A 19,760-nucleotide genomic window follows, 5' to 3' on the forward strand; every position below is an offset into this window, starting at 1 on the left:
GGCAAGGATCGAGAATAGGCGACTTCTCTTTGATAGGACTGGGTCTGAGGCGGCCAGAAGATGCAGAGCGTAGGGGTCTTGAGGGTGTGTAGTTAGAGACCATTGACCGGAGGTAGGCGGGAGCCGTTCCCTTTGCCGCACGATATGCCAGGTCGAGGGCCTTGAAGCGGATTCGTGCGGCAATGGGGAGCCAGTGCAGGTCCCTAAGAAGTGGGGTGACATGTCTATATTACTACCTACTATGCTAATATGTCTATACAACTCTGCACTCAGAGTGTAGCACTCGAGTTCAGCACTGCTAGATGAACCACTGACGCTGAGCGGCCAGAGGCGGACCCCTCCTGCTGACCTGTTGTACACAACTTGGATAAAAGCGTCAGTTACATGTCTAAATGTAAATGTATAAGTCAATCCAATTCACTTGGGAATGTGATCCATTGCCCATAATCAACGTCTAAGTTCTGAACTGTACCCAACACGCCAACTTACCAGCTTTAGTTGTTTAGTGCATAATTGGCTAAATGTTCATCTGAAGATTTTAAAACAGACTTATGTGGTTCTTTGTCTGAAAGATTGTACCAAAGTCTGTCTGAAGAGAAGTCGGGTCACTGCCCCCTACTGGTAACAGCCTGCCAGGGCGGCAAGTAGGGCACTAACGACACCACACCCCTATCGCTTTGACTTGTGAGTCATACTGTATGTAGGGTGACCGAACATCCCGGTCTGTGTGGGTTATATACAACCTCTTCTGATGAAGAGCATCAGAGTTGTATAACCACGGTCTTCATCAGAAGACTAGTGTTTTATAGCCATGCTCTTCATCAGAAGACGAGAGTTTTAACCAGGCTCTTCATTAGAAGACGAGAGTTTTATAACCACAGTCTTCATCAGAAGACTAGTATAATAACCATGCTCTTCATTAGAAGACGAGAGTTTTATACACCGTCTCTAGCTGTAGGTCAATGTTACTTTCTGCTTGCAGGTGCGGAACATTCACTTCTCGGACTTCGTGGATTCGCTGAAGAAGATCAAGCGCAGCGTCGGTCCTCAGACACTAGACTTGTACATGCGCTGGAACAGGGACTATGGCGACACGACGGCCGTATGACGCACGGTAACACCATGGTGGCGCAGCCGTCGGCACCGTTGCCTCGCAGCAAGGAGGTCGTGGGTTCGAACTAGTGGTCTGCAAGGGCCTTGAAATGAAGCCCGTGCCCAGCCCGAGCCCATGACGTTCAGGCCCTGCCCGACAATAAGCCCGACTGTAATGCAGCATTTGAAGCCATAGCCCGAGTTAAACCCCCCCCCAAAAAAAAAGTATTTTCAAATATTTTTTTTATTTGTATTTGTTTTAAATATTCCAAACACGGTTTTATATGAACTTAATAAATAAACGAAAACGAAAATGTCCAATAGGTCTACCTAAATAACAGATAGGCGCATATCGCGCTGAAAACTAACGAACCATTATATTATATAGCCAAATATAAATGTTTGTTTTTTGTTTTAAATATTCGAAACACTGTTTATATATTAACTTAATAAATAAACAAAGACGAAAATGTCCAATAGGTCTACCTAAATAACGCATATCACGCTGAAAACTAAGAAGCATTATATAGCCTGTTATCAGGGCTGGCTCAGACCAATTGGCTACGCTGGGCGCCTAAATATTAAAGGCAACCAACTTGTGTCTAACCACGCCCAACTTGCGTCTAGCCACGCCCCCGCGGCGACGCGGCAGCAGCAGTGCCGCGGAGCGTAGCGGCAGAGCGGAGCTCATTATATGCCAGTAACCGCCCCTTATTCAGTATCCAGAAATAGCTCAATTGGCAAAGCTGTATGGCTGTGGATCCTACGGCTCGTTGCTGGCTAGTTCGATTCCCTTCAATTTTTTTTTTTTTTTTTTTTTTAACGTGCATTCGCATTCTTTCGCCGTTAAGTTTAGGCATAACTTTAAGCATTGTTTCGGAGTTGGTTAAGGTTAGAAGGGTTAAGTTTAGGCGCTGTTAAGGAGCTGGTTAAGGTTAGAGTTTGACTTAGAGAATGGCAATAGACAGCCTATTTCCGCGCTGCCGCTCTCTCGCGCTGCCGTGGTCACATGGGCGTATTGGCCAATCAGAGAAACGCTAAACACAAGTTGGTTGCCTAAAATATTCACGCGCCCTGGGCAGGATTTTATCTGTCGCCCCCTTGCATCACCGTTTATTCTGTTCCATACGGTAAAGGGAGAGAAGAAGACGAAGAAGTTGTTTGGAGAATTTCTCACTCGCCGTCCAAATGAATGAGCCATTGTAAAAACACTCATTTTCCATGGGATTGTTATACATGTTGGACCTGTACTATAGATAAGACTTCAGTATTTCAAAATAACTAGTAGTATTAGAAGAAAAAAAAGTGTTTAAACGTTCGCCAACTGGCTATATTCCAACGTCAAACAACCAATGAACCACTTCGGTGCGCTGTTCATTTGTTCATCATCCACCGTTGATGTCCTTCATCCCTGTTCTACTCTCCTCGAGTTCTCCCTGCGGTAATTACATCCAAATGTTTCCAAAAATGCAGCTTTCCCAGATGCATTGGGAACTTTGAAAAGCTCTCCCTTTCCCTTTACTATTTTATCTGTTAGCTTGTCCATCTTGACTCCTCAGACACAAGGCTCTCACTCTCTGATTTGATGACAGCACTACGTTACGCAAAAAAGAAAGTGAAAGCAGCGCGAGGCGCGAGCACAATAATATTTTTTAAAAAAAGGCCGCTACCCGGCCCGGCCGAGCCAGAATTATTTATTTAAAAACAAAGCCCTACCCAGCCGGAACCCGTCGGGTCGGGTAGGGCCCCGTCGGGCTCGGGCAGGGATGCAGTGCACTAGTTTGAACACCCGGGCGGGAGGCCTTTCTGTGTGGAGCTTGCACTTTCTCCTCCCGTGTCTGCGTGGGTTTCCTCCTCCCACACCGTAACGGACATGCATGCCTGGTACGTCCTCCTGTCCCCGGGCGCTGGGCCGGGTAAACCTGTACATGACCAATACGAAATATCCCATTCTATTGTGTAAAGGTCAGTTGGGGTGACTTTTTCACCAATCTTTTTGTAAAAATAATTTTTTAAAGATTAAATACAAATGTTTTTTTCCTGCAATTGAACTGACTATCTTCCACAGTTCCATCCTCAAGACTTTCATCTGTTACAGAAACCTATTCGGGGCCATATAGCACATGTACATCATATCTGATTGGCAGAGGGCCGTGTGTTATTTGCCTCAGCGTCACGGCGAGGAGTTGCTTAGCAACAGCATACAGAGCCAAAATAACTCTTGTCAAAACCTCCATATCTCAGTGTTTTTTCCACAACATGAAATCAGATATTACTGTTGTATAAAAGCAATAGAACTCTCAAGGTTGTGTGTTTATAATGGATAACATGGCGGCTGAGATGATCTACGACGTGACCACAGCTCGGATGTTTAAAGTCCCCATGAAACGACTAGCAGAATGCAATTTGATTCCACGTGTTTCCTGTAAAAACGGGAAGCTAGGGAGGGACTTGTTGCGGATATTGATTGATGTTTACAGTAGCCAATTACCTAGCAATGTTACACAACGTTGGTAACGTTACCAAGCTAACGTTGAACATTGGTTTCGTTAACCCTTTCACTACCGCACTACCAAATGGTTAACCCTTTCACTGCCACACGACAACTGGTTAACCCTTTCACTGGCACACTACAGAAGGTTAACCCTTTCACTACCACACTACAACCGTCTGTAGTGTGATAGTAAAGGGTTAACCTTCTGTAGTGTGGTAGTGAAAGGGTTAACAAGGCTGAGTGCTGCTTAGTTACAATGTGCTGTAAATGTCATTCTAGAAAAGCATTTATTTTGATGCCAAAGTTGTGTGCAGGATGACTCATCGACGTATTCCAAGGAAATGACAAACTCTAAAATACCATTAAGAATACTTGCAAAAGAACCTTTCCCGCATCGTTGGGACAGACACTGGTGCGTACGTGACCACCAATGCAAGAGGAGAACTTAAACATCTATTTTGATTTCATGGGGGTCTTTACTTTACTATAACAAGCTCCCTCTCGTGTTCTACTGCTCAGGTAGGGCCATTGTGCCGATGTGACCTCCTGGAGAGAGGCCACAGTTGTACAGTCGTAGGCATAGATTTACAGGTGCAGCTCAATGAATTAGAATATTGTGGAAAAGTTCATTTATTTCAGTAATTAAATTCAAAAAGCAAAACTCTCATAGATTATATATTCATTAGACACAAAGTGAAATATTTCATGTCTTTTATTTGTTTTAATTTAGATAATTATGGCTTACAGCTTTGTCAGCTCATGAAAACCCCAAATTCAGTATCTCAGAACATTTGTATATTACATAAGACCAATCGAAATATATATATTTTTTATATAGAAATGTCGGCCTACTGAAAATGTAATGTTCACTCAGTACTTAGTTGGGGCTCCTTTTGCACAAATTACTGCATCAATGCTAAATGGACTTTTCCACGATATTCTAATTTATTGAGCTGCACCTGTATATATAGACACTAGATGGCGCGTCGGTCTCCGTTGACCAGCAGCGCGGGTGAGTCATCTATATCTATGGTCGTAGGGAACCGTGCCTAACACTGCAAGCTCTAGTGCTCAATTCTGATTTATTACTCAGAAACCGATTTTATTTGTTTGGCTGTTAACATTATTATTATGTTTTTTTTTATGTGGCCAATATCAGATTCCAGTGTGAACTGGTCACGCTCCTGAACTTGACCCGCTTGCGCAAATGAACCCTTTCACTGCCACACTACCAAATGGTTAACCCTTTCACTGTGACAATACAGAAGGTTAACCCTTTCACTGCCACATGACAAAATGGTCAACCCTTTCACTACCACACTACAGAAGGTTAACCCTTTACAAGTTTTCAAGTTTCTTTAATAGTTGTCATACAGAAGTACAGAATACTTTTATACAAAATGCTTCTTACTGTTGCGCTCCAGAGACTGTGCAAGACAAGATAAGTATGAAATAAAATAACATAGTAAAATTAGAAGTAAAAAAAAATGAGGTCACAGTGTTCAGTTTAGACATATGTACAATGTTCGATGCAGAATAGACGTAGTTACCATACAATATACAATACTGTGCAGTGTACTAATATACAATACTATATAGTGCAAGGCAGAAATGGAGAAATGGGACGAGAAATGGGACTATCACACTACCGACAGTAACCGTAAAGGGTTAACCTGTAGTGTGGCAGTGAAAGGGTTAACAATAACGAAGACGGATATCATCATGGAGGACACTGATGGACATTGTTTATGGTGATTTAATGTCCATTATGAAAGTGGCCCAAATCAGAATTCAAAAGATCAGATTCCATGTGATTTGTGTTGTTAAATTCTTTTTTATCCAAGTCTCGTATGAAAAGAAAATCTGATTTCGCGCCACTCTTGCCTGCAGTGTGAACGTAGCCTTACAGCGCACACACAGCCAGCCACGCGTGCATGCATGCACATAGTCCGACTTCAGAGCGGGCAAAAGGCGTCTATATTTATCACAGCCGAAGAGTGCGTCGCGTTTCTCTGATTGGCCATGACGCCCATGTGACCGCGGCAGCGCGAGAGAGCGGCAGTGCGGAAATAGGCTGCATCCTCCATGTCAAGAAAGACAGAAAGGCATTCTCTGTGACAAACCCTAACCAACTCCGAAATAATGCCTAACCTTAACCCTCCCTAACCTTAACTTAACCTTAACCAACTCTGAAATAATGCCTAACCTTAACTTAACCCTAACCTTAACCAACTCCGAAATAATGCCTAACCTTAACCCTCCCTAACCTTAACCAACTCCGAAAGAATGCCTAAACTTAACCAGCGGAAGAATGCACGTTTATAGCGAGAGATGATAAACGTAAAAAAGAAAGAAAAAGAAATTGAAGTGATTCGAACTTATGACCAACCGCACCGCAGGCTCCACAGCACGGCGGCGTACCAGTTGAGCTAAGCGTCGATGGAAAAACATCGGGGATTACGGCTACATAATGCCGCAAGCTCTGCCGCTCCGCTCTGCGGCTGCCGGGGCGTGTCGCAGCCAATCAGGGAAAACGCGGAAGCACTCTGCAGCACTCTTTGGCTCCAATTAAAGAATAGGCGGGCAAAAGTGCACGGAGGAAGGCACATTTACATTGCAAAGTCAGTCCCTGTTTGAAGATTTTTTTAAGATTTCCAGTTCCAGTGTTCTATTGTCCATTTTGCACGTATAACCAGTTATTATATAATTAATTAGAATGTTAGAATTCATTTTAGAATGATGATCAGTGTGACTGTACTCCTGAAAAAGTATAGTAACATGGTTTATTTGTATTGGGAAAGATAGACACATTAGCTGGTTGAACAACATCTATATGTGTGGTAATAATGCAGATATTGAGTGTATTTCTGTGAAAATGCGCTGGCGCACGCCTCTGAATCCAACCAAAGTGTAAACTATTGCTTCCAGCCCGCGAGTCGCGCGCCCGGCCGGTGGGCACAGCTACGTCCGTTAACATGGGAGCGAAAGTGAAGCGCTGGTCGCCCGCCTTCGTGAGCGGCTGGTGTGTCTGGGATGTTACAGTCATCGTGGATGCTTCCCTCTTGCCCGGTTCCTCGTCCGATTGGCAGTTCCTCCATTTAGAATGATAGATTCGATTTTTCTTTTTTATACTGGCCTACACTGTGTCACGTCAACATTCGTTTTGCCTCTGAAACTGTTATGTCTGACGTTTTAGTTTAGCCTCTGAAACTGTTATGTCTGATGTTTTAGTTTAGCCTCTGAAACTGTTATGTCTGACATTTTAGTTTAGCCTCTGAAACTGTTATGTCTGACGTTTTAGTTTAGCCTCTGGTGAAACTGTTATGTCTGACGTTTTAGTTTAGCCTCTGAAACTGTTATGTCTCATGTTTTAGTTTTGCCTCTGGTGAAACTGTTTGATTGATTGATTGAAAATGTTATTAACAGATTGCAGAATGGGTACAATACAGTACAGCTCAATACACACAATTGTTAAGGGGATGATGCAGACCAGGGAAAGAAAGGGGAAACTACATTGGAGGGGGTTGGGTTTGGACATTTACAGGGGCCAGTTTCTAATTGTAGTCTCCCATAGGTGCTCTTTGAGAGTGGTTTTGAAAGTGGGTAGTGATTCACATTCCTTTACAGCTGTGGGTAGGGCGTTCCACATTGATGTGGCATAATTGCAAAACGTGTTTAGTCCCTTTTTTTTTTCTTTTTTTTATCCTCTTCGATTTTTCTCTGTTTTCTCCCCATCCCAATTTTAGTCGTTGTGCCAATTCCCCCCCTCCCCTACCTGGTTGTTGTGCGCATGTTCTCCCACTGGTCAGTACAAGGGAATCCTGAAGTCATCCGCACGCTTCCTCCGACACGTGCGGCGACAGCCAGTGACTATTTTTTCACCTGGCAGCGAGCACTCTCATTGGTGGAGTGTAACGCGTGGGAGGTCACGCTGCCTTCATCAATTCCTGCCTCCGCTGAGCAAGCGCCCAGACCTGACCTGTAGGCGTCGCTGTCCACAACGCCAGTTTGCCACCCATGACTTGCCCTCCCCCTAACCCATCCAAACGAGTTAGTATGACGATCAGCCCAAGCCTCAAGCAATGTTGACTCCGGGAGTCGAGACCGCAGCCTCTTGCATTGGTGACGAGCGTAATCTCCGCTTCGCCACCTGACCGCCCTCCGTTTAGTCCCTTGTTTGAGCCGAATCTGGGTTTAACATGATTTGTGGAGCTCCCTCTGGTGTTGTGGTCGTGGTATTCACTGACCTTTAGGAAGTATTTCGAAGCGCCTTTGAGGTGCTTTGGTACCATGAGGTGCAAGCATAGTCGTAGTACCCTTGAATGATGCCTCTCTCTATATATAGAACTATTGCCTTACAACCCCATCCATCCATTATCTATTTTCTTCCCTCTCTCCTACCAGTTCTTTAACAGCGGGACTCATTATCAGTAAACGGAAACATGCAGCATCTAGATTGTTGGTGGTTCAGTATTACTCAAGATCTTAGAGAGCTGCGCTGGCTTCCCATTGTCGCACAAATCCGCTTCAAGGTCCTTGACCTGCATCAATCAATCAATCAATCAGATTTATTTATATAGCACATTTCACATGACGCGTGTCAACCAAAGTGCTGTACAGAGGGTAGGTACACATAGATACATATTGACAAGAATCACACTCCGTTTTATGGGAGGGCACACAGGCAAACACATAGGAAAACAGGGCATCAGTCAGTGAACGGGAAAGGCTAGTAGGTAGAAGTGGGTTTTGAGCCTCGATTTGAAGGCATCTATCGAGGGGGCGAGCCTAATGGAGGTGGGGATGCTGTTCCACAGTTCAGTGGCTGCGATATAGCAAAGGCACGGCCCCCCCTGAGCTTGAGGTTAGACCTCCGGACTAAGGAGCAGTATATGCATGGTGCAGCGAGGGGAACGGCTCCCTCCTACCTCTGGTCAATGGTCTCTAACTACACGCCCTCAAGAGGGGGTCATCAAAGAGAAGCAGGCTATTCTCAGTCCTCGCTCCACAATGGTGGAACGAACTTCCCACCAGTCAGGACAGCCGAAACCCGACAATCTTCCATTTAGTCAACTAAAAACGCACTTCTTCAATCAATATCTGAATAATAATAAAATAAAATAACTAATGTTCGTACTGTCTTTTATTATTATGCACTTTGCTACTAAATAATCGTCCTTGCCTATATACTATGTTAATATGTATATACTACTATGCACTCAAGACTAGCACCCAGGTTCAACACTGTTTGTACCCTTCCTGCTGACCTGTTTACAGAATTTGTAAATCGCTTTGGATTAAAGTGTCAGCTAAATGACTACACTACAGTAAATGTAAAATCCCTCTCTTCCTCTTTCATAGCAGACCTACTTCAAACTAACAATAGAGATACTTATATGTGAAACATATTACAATAGAACCTTTTCACAGCATGTTGACTTGTTACAAAGAGGCACAAGCACATCCATAGTATGTCAAAACGTGCTCACAGCATTACATAATGAAACTAGTGCACCCAGGAGAGGGCAGCGATGGCCTACAGGTTAGATAAGTGGACTTCTGACCAGAAGGTTGCTGGTTTGATCCCCTAGTCTGGTAGGACAAATATTTTCATTTAATACCAGTGTTACCATAATAAATATTATAATCAGATGATAATGTAATACAGTAAAGTCACACTAGCATAGTAAATATTATAATCCGATAATGTAATACAGTAGGGCTACACTAACATAGTAAAGATTATAATCAGATAATCTAATACAGTAGGGTTTCACTATCATAGTAAAGATTATAATCGGATGATAATGTAATACAGTAGGGTTACACTAACATATAGTAAAGATTATAATTAGATGATAATGTAATACAGTAGGGTTACACTAACATAGTAAAGATTATAATCAAATGATAATGTAATACAGTAGGGTTACACTAACAGTAAATCAGATGATAATGTAATACAGTAAAAGTAGGGGTCTTGCTGTTATGACCCCAAGGTTGTATGAACAATGTCTTGTGTATGTGTGTCTGCTTTAATCCTCCCTGCATCCTGGATTGGCCTCCTGCAGGAGTGTCTGTCTGTCTGAGGGCTGGACGTCCAGTAGCTTCCTCCTGCGGCATAGACAGACATTTTAATTATAGCTGTGGAAGAGATGGCCTCTCGGGTAACAAATCTTTTGGGACCGCTCAAGGGAAATGTTCACGCAAATATTAAAAAGTCTTGGCCTAACATTTGACCAGTCCATGCTACTCGAGAAGCACGCAAAATCCCTGACCCGCACATGTTTTTTCCACCTCAGTGGCAATTGTATCGCATGCAGAGCTAGAAATGGTTATTCATGCTTTTATTTCATCTAGGCTGGACTATTGCAATTCTTTATTGACGTGCCTTAGCAAAGCCTCAGTGGACCGGCTACAACTGGTCCAAAATGCTGCTGCTAGGTGTGACGGATCATACTGGGTCTGCGTTGTGTTTGATGTTAAATGAGAATGTCCCGAGGGGGAGTCGAACAGGGGGCTCCCGCGTCCGACGACACAGGCCGCTGCACTAAGAAGTGAATTCACTCCTAACTACCGTACCTATGCGTCTGTTAACCCTGTTATGGGGAAAGGGCGGCTACGTGGCGTAGTGGGCAAGGCGCTCGCCACGAAATCTGGAGACGCTGGGCTCGTCAGTTCGAGCCCAGCGCTCCACATTTGCTTTCAGTTTAGCTGGTCGTCCGTACTAATACACATTGGCCGTATTAGGGGGTGGGAAACTGATGGGCGGGGATCGGGCGTTGTGGACAGCGACTCCTACAGGTCGGTTGGTGCGCCTGCGCAGTAGAATCAGGAAGTGTCGGAGGCAGCGTGAGCCTCCCACGCGTTACTCGTCGCCACTGAGAGATCGAGCTGCGCAGGTGAAAAGATGCGACTGCTGTTACCTCAAGTACCGGAGGGGACTTGTGCTATGTATGACTTAGTCCACATTGCAGCCGGCTTGTGGGAGGCAAGAAACAGCGTTCGTGACAGGGGAGGGTTGAATTGGATGATACGAAATTGGGATGGGAGAAAAATATAGAAAATGGGAGAAAAAGTGGATAAAAAAAAGAAAACTGGTGCTGAGCCCGGCTAAAGACTAAGGGGGACCAAGCGTTTGAAGCAGTGACCCCAATGCTCTGGAATGAGCTCCCCCAGGCCTTGTGAACTTGTGAAGCAGTCTCCTCCCCACCGTATGTATATATTTTCTCCCACCCACCCCCTCCTAATGTACAGTCTCCTCCCCATCATATGTATATATTCTGTTAGGATCTATGGATAACAGTACTGTATATGTCACAATGTCCCTATGCCATAAATGTCACTTTGAATTGAAAATGGGGGACCCTGATGTAAACAAGACGAAAGTCTTTCTCTGGTCTGCATCCCCTTAACAATTGTGTATTGAGCCGTACTGTATTGTACCCATTCTGCAATCTGTTAAATAAAGTTTATTCATTCATGTTTTATATGAATCACCTTTTTTCTTTTTAAACTTGTGAAGCACTCTGTGCATTCGTGCTGGGAAGGGTGCTATACAAATAAAGCCTTACTTACTTACCCTGTGTCTGCCTGTATCTCTCTCCACTGGTGAGCGTTGTGGGGGCTGTGTGATGGAGCAGGTGAGCTGGTTAAGATATTACTTTATTGATCCCCTTGGGGAAGTTCAGGAATGAATGACTGCTCCTGTGGAGGTTTCCAGAGCTGGCTTCCCCTGGCTCCTGTGGGCTCTCCACTCCACTTCCAACCAGTCAGTCAGCATGTTTGTAATTAGATTTATTCAATAACAGGTCAACCCTTTTATTTTTTTAGTTAGGAGTTTAGGTGAATTCATTGTTCGGTTTCTTTTGTTTGTGTAGTTATTAGGTTGCTTTAGCTTATTATTTAGCCGTTAACCCACCCTGATGCTACATCAAAATAAACCTTCTAAACTTTCCCTTGTTGCTGGTGGTTCTTGGGAGCTGGGAAGAGGAGTTACATTTCCATGTTGTGCCTGGGTTTCCCCTAGGCCGTTTCCTCTGAAAACTACTACATGATATTCACTCGAATGATCACATGTTGTGAAGAATTGTTATTTAATAACAAGAGAAATACCAACCAAGTTGGACCATGTTTTCCCAGGTGTAAGCTACATCCTACAACAAGCACCCAGTTGGAACCAGTATTTCATTGTGACTACACACAATGAACGTGATTTTATCAAGATAAAGATAAACGGAACTGATTCAAAAATAGTTTAATACAAAAATGAACATTCAACACATTAAAGAGAAAATAAATACATTTTAAACAAAGAATGGTTAAGTAAAACTGATGCATAAACAAGAAAAAACAGAAAACAAGTTCATATTAAATATATACAGTAAAATAATAATAAAACAGCAGAAACCTATTACAATCTAATTAGAACTTTTTTTTAAATAATTAACTATAATAATCTAATTTGAACTTGGAACTTATTAGAACATATAATAATGACAGACAAACACAGACAGAGGGAGTTAAATACAGACAAACAAAGAGATTACATAAAAAGATGCAGATATCAGCTGCTAACTAACTATCATGTGTTCATGTCTGACTGAACCTAGAGCTCAGAGCTCACCTTCACACTTGTGTGTCTTCAGATGGTTAGAACGGCTGAAACTCCTCCCACACTTGACAGTGGTGGGGCTTCTCTCCTGTGTGGGTCCGCTGGTGGTCCTTCAGGCCAGGCCATCTAACCTACTGAAGCCCCTCCCAGGCCTCCCACACTCTTCACAGTGGTTCTCTCCAGTGTGGGTCCGCTGGTGGTCCTTCAGGCCAGGCCATCTAACCTACTGAAGCCCCTCCCAGGCCTCCCACACTCTTCACAGTGGTAGGGCTTCTCTCCTGTGGGTCCGCTGGTGGTCCTTCAGGCCAGGCCATCTAACCTACTGAAGCCCCTCCCAAACCTCCCACACTCTTCACACTGGTTCTCTCCAGTGTGGGTCAGCTGGTGGTCCTTCAGGCCGGGCCATCTAACCTACTGAAGGCCCTCCCAAACCTCCCACACTCTTCACACTGGTTCTCTCCAGTGTGGGTCCGCTGGTGGTCCTTCAGGCCGGGCCATCTAACCTACTGAAGGCCCTCCCAAACCTCCCACACTCTTCACACTGGTTCTCTCCAGTGTGGGTCAGCTGGAACAGAAAACAAGGAGGGGTCAGAGTAATAGGAGCCGAAAACAAGGAGGGGTCAGACTGCTAGGAACAGAAAACAAGGAGGGGTCAGACAGCTAGGAGCCGAAAACAAGGAGGAGTCAGACTGCTAGGAGCAGAAAACAAGGAGGAGTCAGACTGCTCGGAGCAGAAGACTATGTCTCCTGGGTCTCCTGGTCACCACTAGGGGTAGAGTGGGTAACATCTTAAAACAACAGGAAAGAAATAGCTCTAAAGAGACTAGTGGACACGCATAGTAAAAGTAGCCAGCTGAGTGTTCCATGTAGAGAAACAAAGCCACAGATGATGGACCTGGACCAGATAACTGCCGGTGATTATGATCAGAATATTTCAGATATTGTCAAGTAAGTTGAAAATGATGTTATACTGGTAAACTAGTCATGGTTGTATTGTATTGTCCTATGTTGTAAACCCCACATACCCGGTGCTCCAAACAGGATGAAACAAACACTTTAAATTAATTGCAGATACTATTTGACTAATGACCTTTCATTTAATTACCTTGCGGGGGGGCGGGGCAGACAGGATCTGTCCACTTCTCAACAGCTGGAAGTACAGATCATTATGAATAATCTTTATGTGCTTGTGGAGGAAGATCTCACAGGTGAAGCAGTACTGACACTCAGGACATGGAAAGACTGGAGACTCTGTCTTCACTCCTGAGAGAGAGAGAGAGAACTATAAAAAAATATATATATACTTTTGTAAAACAGTCTAATTAGTCCCGCGGCTCCCGCCACAGTTGTATAATGAACAAAAAAAGTTTGCCAATAGGGATGCATCAGTAGTATTGGCAGTGGTAGTAGTCGTAATAGTAATCCACTATATTTTTTTCATTTCTAAAAAATAAACCAGTTCAACACAGGTAACCACTTTTGCTTCATTTCTTTGATGGCTCAAATGTATGCTCTAGTCCAGTGGTTCCCAAACCTCTCCTCGACACACCCCAGCCGTTCCATGTATTTGTTAAATTCCACCACCAGCACACCTTGATTAAACTAATAAAGGGCTAGTTAAGTTGAATCAGGTGTGCTGGTGGTGGAATTTAACAAATACATTGAACGGCTGGGGTGCTTCGAGGAGAGAATTGGGAAACTCTAGTTGATTTTGTGTTTTGAGCACAAAGTTAATCATAGATCTAGCCTCTTTATTTTGCTCTCAAAGTGCACCAGATTGATGCATTTAACTTTAAAATGTACAAAAAAAAAATCCAGGGGGGCATGCCCCCGGACCCCCCTAGAGGCTCGGAGGTTCACCCCCCATAGTCTCTGAAAATCCAGACGCAGAGCGCGACAGACAGCAAGCGCAACTGATAGAACAGCTGATCAGACGGACAACACCCTCTCCCTCCGCCAGAGGCTCCAGGAACTCGTCTAGACACACCTCCAGGGCGGCATCCCCTAGCCGAGTAAACAACCCTGAACTTGACCAACAGACGAGGTCTATACCCCCCACAGACCACCTCCCCCCACCGGTCCAAGCGAGACCTAGCAACCGGGAAGGAGCAGCATATCCTGTGGAGAGGCTAAACCAGAGACTACAAGCACTGGATGACCTAACTGAAGACGAAGAGGAAGAGGAGGAGAACCACGCCCGACGACAGCACAGTACTCTACCGGACCAGGAGGTCCGGTACAGCCCAGGCTATACTCCCGCGGAGCTGCGCTACAGACCCCCGACTCTATACACGGGTGAGCACGACGCACGACCCGCACCGAGGAACAGCACCTGGACAAGCGGCTGGGGTGCTTCGAGGAGAGAATTGGGAAACTCTAGTTGATTTTGTGTTTTGAGCACAAAGTTAATCATAGATCTAGCCTCTTTATTTTGCTCTCAAAGTGCACCAGATTGATGCATTTAACTTTAAAATGTACAAAAAAAAAATCCAGGGGGGCATGCCCCCGGACCCCCCTAGAGGCTCGGAGGTTCACCCCCCATAGTCTCTGAAAATCCTGTGGGAAACACTGGACGTGATGTCATTTTGGGACCGGTACCGTCGGGTGGAAGCGGTTAAAGGGGCAGTTTACCAAATGTTCCCTCTTACCAGAGTTATCTATCCATCCAGATTGTTTGTGTGATTTGCTTAGTTTTGAAGATGTCTGTAGAGCTTGTCACTCGATACAAGGGAGCTGAACGGGGTTTGTGGCATCAAGGAACGGTTTAGGAAGACTCAAAAGCAATGTCATTCTGGACATCATGACCCAGTTACGCAGGATAAACCAGACCTTGTGAGCAGTTTCATGTAGGAACTATTTGCTACTGATCTACACCCATATAATGAATGGGGGGCTATGTTATTGGGCGGATTTAGGATTGTAGGAGATCCGGGGCTTAGCCCACAAAAGGTGATTTTTTTTTGCTTTGACACCACAACCTTTAACGTAACCACCACCTTAAAGCGGACAAAGGTAAACACTTAAACTAACACCCTTTAATGAAGCAAACTAAAACTAATAACTTAACTCACTCAAATACAAAACTTAAATAACTTAACAAATACAAGTCAGCATCTGGTTGAAGTTGTTGCCTTGCTTCCCTAAAAATGTGGTTACACCCACAATGCGCTGAAGGTATTGGCGCCTCTCTGATATCTCTTCTGCGCTTGCAGTATGTAGCTGCTCTACCACATCGCCATGAGTTCCTGTGCTTTTAAAGCTCTGCCAACATGTCATGCTTGACTAGTGGAGGTCAATTTTTTTCTAGGGATGCACGATAATTATCGGGCCGATATCAGCAATTATGACGTCATCACGATAAACCCAATAACGTTATTGATAGCTCCGATAATATATAATAAATTTTTTGGTTAAAAGAAATCCGGTGTGGGTGGATTTGGATGAAGGGCGCTTGTTTTTAATTATAGCCTCCTCCCGTTTTGCCAGTACTGTGGTAAAACTGATAGCGTGTGGTTTAGGAACAGGGAGTTTTTCACAAATCCAGCGCTCCCTTTCTTGGCTGTGACGTAGTCACGTTACATTCGGAGGCAGACAGTCGATCTGCCAATTACGTCCCACCGCTTGCACCCACCTCTTCTTCTTACCACCAATCAGAAGCTCTCGTTCGTTTATTTACCTCCGGATTGTCAGCCATTACTCTACTCGGAGCTCAGGCTAATAACGTTAGTTCCCCGCCAGCCACATTGACAAGTACCAGCGCTTATACATTACTGGCAAATGTCTTGTTGCACTTGTGGCAACGAGCGTTGTCAGCATCGACTTTAGTAAAATAGACCCAGACTTTTGAACGTTTCATTCTGTCCGCCAGGCCCATGATGAGAGCAGAGCTGTCTGTACTCGGCAGCACCCGTGTGTGTGTGAGTGAGTGTGTGTGTGTGGGAGGAGAAGAGAGGAGAGAGCACAGCAAAGCCTGCTCTCGCAGGCAGAGACAAACGGCCAACAAGATTAGTTTGCGACGTTTAAATTCCTAAAAAAAAAAACTCCATAATTTCTCGAGTACCGATGACGTCGGAGCTTATAAATACTAAAAAAAAATGTTTGATCAAAAAAAATTATATATATATATACATTTAAAAAAGAATATCATAATACAATAAATATCGGTTATCGGTATCGGTTATCGGCTTGAGGAGCATAAAGTTATCGGTATCGGTGTCAAAATCAATATCGTGCATCCCTAGTTTTTTCATGCTCACGGAAGGAATCCAAAGCCCTTTTCCAGTTGGAAAATCCAGGAGGTACTGAGGAGAGCATCTTTATTGGTGCGAATATTCTGCCTTCCAAACTGCTGACATGGAAAGCAAAATGCAGAGTTTGTGGATACTGAGTACTCCAGCCATTTAAATTGCTCGAACCAGCTCTTATTATTAAACGCTCTCTGCTGCAAACCGAAATGGCTGAAGGGGTACTGGGGGAGGCACACCTGCTTAGGGCCATGTTCTTTTGTGCCTAAATCAGCAAACAATCCTGCTGCCCCTTGCTGCTCTTCCCTACATGTAGCCGACTCATCAGTGTGAAAATAAAATGTATTTATATAGCTCAAATTCACAACAAAGGTTATCTCATGACACTTTTCATATAGAGCTGGTCTAGAACCATAGCCTACTCTCAAATATAAAAGAAAATGACACCTGTAGATTCACAAACCTGAAACATCTTTTGTTGGTGGACAGGCTGATGCATCTGTATTGGTTATAAGCAGCGGACCTGTATTACAAAATAAGACAGTAAACACACACACACACGTGACACGTCATTCACCATAATTTATATTTGTATAAAACGACATAATTGATGGGCTGAGGCTAGTCATGTGTGTGTGTGTGTATGTATATATTATATATATATCAGGGCAGACTGTGCTCACCATTTTGCCTATATCACCATTTAACTTACAGTAACTTAGTTAACATTACATCTTAGTTAGGATAGATTTTGAGCCATGTTCTGTATACATTACATACTGTAACGTTCAAGGTTTCCAACGTTATCGACGACTCTCGACTCGAGGCAGATGTATTTCTCAGTTGACTTATTTATTCACACAGGTTGCAGTATCAGACTCATTGGTACCATGTCCCATTGCCCCGAGAGAGTGCACGCTGGGTGCCCCACCCTCTTATACCTTCCCAGGTCAGCCCGTGCACTCTGGACTCTGTCAACCCGCGGCTGGCGCGTCAAATATAGACGTTGTGTGACAGCTCAACGTGTTGAGTGACAGCTCAACCGACCCAAATCCCCAGGTCGCTACAATACATACATACTGTATGTCATGTATGTCATGTTATGATGAATTGAAAATGGGGGACCCTGATGTCAACAAGACGAAAGTCTTTCTCTGGTCTGCATCCCCTTAACAATTGTATGTATTGAGCTGTACTGTACTGTACCCATTCTGCAATCTGTTAATAAACTTTTCAATCAATCAATTAGTGTGGTTACTTAGAATCCATGTTTACAAGCTATCACTCTTTTTCAAACACCATCAGCCTGTTATTCACTTTACAATTGTATTTTCTTTATTTACACATATAAAAACAAGTGTATATAATACAATATAATCCACAAAGAAATGTGAAGGAATATGAATTGAAAATGGGGGACCCTGATGTAAACAAGACGAAAGTCTTTCTCTGGTCTGCATCCCCTTAACAATTGTGTGTATTGAGCCATACTGTACTGTACTGTACCCATTCTGCAATCTGTTAAATAAAGTTCTCATTCATTCATTCATTCAAGGACAATTGCCTAAACACCCTCTTGCATGTGGCATTCTCCAAGAAGCAAAATTATAGACACATTACATCAATATAACCCCCCCCCCCCCCCCCCCCCCAATCCACACACACACACACACTGTTATGGATAGCATAGCTAAGCTAAGCTAACATTAGCAGCAGCAAACTAGTAGAGTAACGGCAGTCACCTTCCTTTCAGTTTCAAATATAAGATTCACAAACCTGAAACATCATCCGTTTCATCACTGGTGGTGATGTTGTTGTCTGCAGCAGTTCGTGGCGCCTGCTTTGATAACCAAAACGTTCTAATATCCATCACGTTAGGCAGGTTTTCCAAATCGCGCCTCGAGTTGAATAAACTCTTCTTCTACTTCTTCTTCTTCTTCTTTTTCTCTTGTAAATTTCCGGCGGAAACTTCTTCTTCAGGGCAGGGTAGGCTATGCAGTATGCAGGCTGCTTTCCAGCCGCTGCTGCCTCTCTGTTGGACTTCGGTACTGCACGTTACTCACAACACGTCAAATAATTTGAATTTTTTTAGGTAAAGCATTATCTGATTCGGGGCTTTTCAGAATAGATCCGGGGCTTGAGCCCAAGTAGCCTCCCCCTAGCCCCGCCCCTCTACTGATTTTGTTTCTCCTTCATACACTACGTGTACAGATGGATGATGAAATTATTAGAAACCTTGGTATTTTCTGCCTGCTTTATTCACAAAGTCAATACATATTAAACTACATGCTGTTGACCAAGTGATGACTTGTCAATGGACCTGATGATCGACCCTGGTCCCTGGGCTCGTCCTGTGGCTCTCCTCCGGCGCCCACCTTGCGCGTGGCCTGCTGCTCTTTCAGCCAGGCGGTGTGGGCCAGGACGCGGCTGTTGGCCTTCAGCACGTGGTTCAGGACGTGGAGGCAGTAGGCGCTGCGGACGCGGGGCCCCTGGCCGACGAGGGAGCTCTCCGGGTAGTAGAGGTCCCGGTAGGAGCCCATGAGGGCCAGCAGCTCCAGCTGGAGGGTGCTGGGCTCCTCGGCCGGCCCCTGGGGGTCTGCCTGAGTCTATGAATGGCGAGATGGCAGAGTAGAATGAATAGCATAGAATCTGCTCAAGTTGATTGAGGACTTTGGTTATTTATCGGGATTTAAGATAAATTGGCCAAAGTCGGCTTTCCTTCCACTTAACACCCCTGCAAAAAAAGATACAACCCTCCCAGGACAGATACCGATGGTAAAACATTTCAGATGCTTGGGAGTGGAAATATTCCCTACCATAGGACAAACGGTGAAGCACAACTACACAAAAATCCAAAACAAAATCAAAGACGACCTTGATAGATGGGCAAAACTTAAAAACACAGTACAAGCACGGATATCAATAGTTAAGATGGATGTACTACCTAAAATCAACTTCTTCTGTTCAATGCTACCGTTACCCCCTCCAGAGGGTTACTGGAAAAGATTACACTCCTCCACATACAAATTTATTTGGAATAACAAACCACCACGTATAAAAAGATCCACCGCACAGAGAAATAAAGCAGATGGTGGCATGGCATTTCCAGATTTGTTCCTATATTTTAAGGCGTACTCATTAAGTCCATTGACAACATGGTTTGACTCCCAAGCATTAGCATCCTGGAGAAAAATAGAAGAAAACATAGTAGCCCCACATAGACTGAAGGACATAGCATACACTAAACTACCAATCAAGCACTGTGAACGGAAATTTGGCCCCATAATTACTCATGCGATCCGGATATGGCGTGAAT

General features: G+C 44.2%; 2 protein-coding genes across 3 annotated transcripts in view; one reads left to right on the forward strand and one right to left on the reverse strand.

The window, feature by feature from the left end:
- Positions 1-1,979, forward strand: part of LOC311232439 (spastin-like) — a 30,650-nt gene extending 28,671 nt beyond the window's left edge. For both annotated transcript variants that reach the window (XM_084319236.1, XM_084319237.1), the window contains one exon: positions 983-1,979. In XM_084319236.1, the coding sequence (XP_084175362.1) occupies positions 983-1,108 (126 nt within the window). In that variant the 3' untranslated portion in view covers positions 1,109-1,979. The remainder of the gene's footprint in view (positions 1-982) is intronic.
- Positions 1,980-11,884: 9,905 nt separating this feature from the next.
- Positions 11,885-18,347, reverse strand: LOC311231341 (uncharacterized protein). Its single transcript, XM_084317897.1, has 4 exons — positions 18,221-18,347; positions 16,908-16,967; positions 13,306-13,463; positions 11,885-12,765 (listed from the first exon to the last, which is right to left on the reverse strand). Exons 1-4 carry the CDS (start codon positions 18,312-18,314, stop codon positions 12,685-12,687), a joined length of 393 nt encoding a protein of 130 aa, XP_084174023.1. The 5' UTR covers positions 18,315-18,347; the 3' UTR covers positions 11,885-12,684.
- Between the last annotated feature and the right edge of the window lie 1,413 nt (positions 18,348-19,760).

This window comes from Notolepis coatsorum, assembly GCF_963971535.1.
Source record: "Notolepis coatsorum genome assembly, chromosome: 7".
Classification (NCBI taxonomy): domain Eukaryota; kingdom Metazoa; phylum Chordata; class Actinopteri; order Aulopiformes; family Paralepididae; genus Notolepis; species Notolepis coatsorum.

What these genes read in the sequence shown, in the direction of transcription:
- LOC311231341 (XM_084317897.1), bottom strand. Translation starts at nt 18,314, where the DNA reads ATGGATATTAGAACGTTTTGGTTATCAAAGCAGGCGCCACGAACTGCT. An exon ending in TGAAACGGATGATGTTTCAG is followed by an intron (nt 16,968 to 18,220) that starts GTTTGTGAATCT and finishes TTTGTAATACAG; the next exon opens with GTCCGCTGCTTATAACCAAT. An exon ending in CTGCCCCGCCCCCCCGCAAG is followed by an intron (nt 12,766 to 13,305) that starts GTAATTAAATGA and finishes TTTCTGTTCCAG; the next exon opens with CTGACCCACACTGGAGAGAA.